Source organism: Melampsora larici-populina (assembly GCF_000204055.1).
Source record: "Melampsora larici-populina 98AG31 unplaced genomic scaffold MELLAscaffold_3, whole genome shotgun sequence".
NCBI lineage: Eukaryota > Fungi > Basidiomycota > Pucciniomycetes > Pucciniales > Melampsoraceae > Melampsora > Melampsora laricis-populina.
Window position 1 is genome coordinate 1,657,571 of NW_006768767.1, and position 1,634 is coordinate 1,659,204.

General features: G+C 36.6%; 1 protein-coding gene across 1 annotated transcript; it reads left to right on the forward strand.

Annotated features, from left to right (window-relative positions):
• Positions 1–262: 262 nt before the first annotated feature.
• On the forward strand, positions 263–1,293 carry MELLADRAFT_102365 (uncharacterized protein; the record flags this gene model as incomplete). Its single annotated transcript, XM_007404990.1, has 5 exons — positions 263–323; positions 437–481; positions 570–613; positions 941–1,126; positions 1,156–1,293. 5 exons carry the CDS (start codon positions 263–265, stop codon positions 1,291–1,293), a joined length of 474 nt encoding a protein of 157 aa, XP_007405052.1.
• Between the last annotated feature and the right edge of the window lie 341 nt (positions 1,294–1,634).

A 1,634-nucleotide genomic window follows, 5' to 3' on the forward strand; every position in this document is an offset into this window, starting at 1 on the left:
GAGCAAAATCAAATGTATAAAAAGGATGAGTTTGGAGGAAGTTTTGCTTTCCACAACGTCATCTGTTAAGGAGTCCAATGCATCATCCACAGCTTTCCGTTCCCAGTTTGAATCATCTGATACATCATCCACAAATGCATCTAACACAGCATCCACTGATTGTGTCATTGTTAGGAAATTGTAAGTGTACCCGTTGTTGGAGATAATTTTGATGTACTATGGAGGAAAAAAGAGGCAGGGGAAAGATGTTGTTGTTTTCCACATGGCTTACCCTTTGAATACACAGTTCCTTTCTCTAGGACAAAAATTGATTTTGTCAGTGGGTATGTCATGAGGGTCACTGTGCATCATCTCACCATCAATATTCCAAAGTTGCCGTGGGCCAAAGATCACTAAACTTTTGGAATACTGATCAGGATGATTGATTGGTCCATAGTCAATAATATGAATTTCCGAGACCTAAGATTTACCGTTGGTCAGAGTAAATGATTGAGACCATGGAACTTGAAGGATCTTTTGCACGACATCTTTCATACATCTTTAAATTTGTCATGCCTTTGACCTTAAAGAGATTCCCATAAATGCTGCATACTCAGTCGGAGTGGAAGTCAAAGTAAATTTCTTTGAAGGTCTCACCTTTGGAAGAGCTTTGAATCTGGAGTCATTTCGATTGGGTATTTTGTCTTGATTTCTATTTTCATCTTTCATTCAAATTTTTCATTTTTTGTTTTTGAAGTTTCAGTTTAGGTTTTGATTTTTGATCTGATTTTGATTTTTCAATTTTGGTTTTTACAAATTTTTGACTAATTTTCAATTTTTAATTTTTGGGTTATCATCATTTTTGATTCCTGATTTCTATATCAACTTATTTTTTCCCTTCTTATTTCTTAATTCATGTTCTTTTGTTGGGATATTTCAATTTTGAATTTTGAATTTTTAGTTTTATAAAAAAAATGCATTTCAAATACAAGGAAACATTGGTCAGAACTGTCCGAGGTTTTCCTTACTCTCAGTCAGAGCTGTCCAAGGTTTTCCTTACCCTCAAAAACTCACAGCCAAGATATCCTCAAAAGGGATTGGCCGAGCTGAATTAAACTTGGATAAGAACGGCCAACAATATAATTTTGTCGGTCTATTCTAATTACATTGGATAAGCCATTCTGTGTTGGACTCGGAGAGGACTGTCCGATGGTAATCCACGATAGTACCTTGGAGACAAATTGGCCAAAGGTATATATCATCGGTTGTGCTCGGCCGAGTTCAGCTTGGTTCAAAGATCTCCTTGGTAGCTGAATGTCCAAGATATCCTCAACAAAAGTGACCGCCGTAACATCGGATATTTGCCTTGGTACACAGCTACCTGATGAACACTCGGACACAACTGTCCGCTGTTAACTGGGTACCCAGAGCCAAGGATAATATGTTGGCGGTGCTGTATGCTCTGAGAGTTGCTTTACCATTGGGAACTTTTTCTGTGGGTAACTATTCATCTGAATCAGCTCCTTGGTTTTTGTATTTGACCAAATATAATATAACATCTTTGTTATCTTTATCCTTAATTCTTTTTTCTGTTAGTATCTTAAGGAACTTCTTTTCTGTCTCTGGAGTAAATTTAGGTATAATTGTTTTGCTTT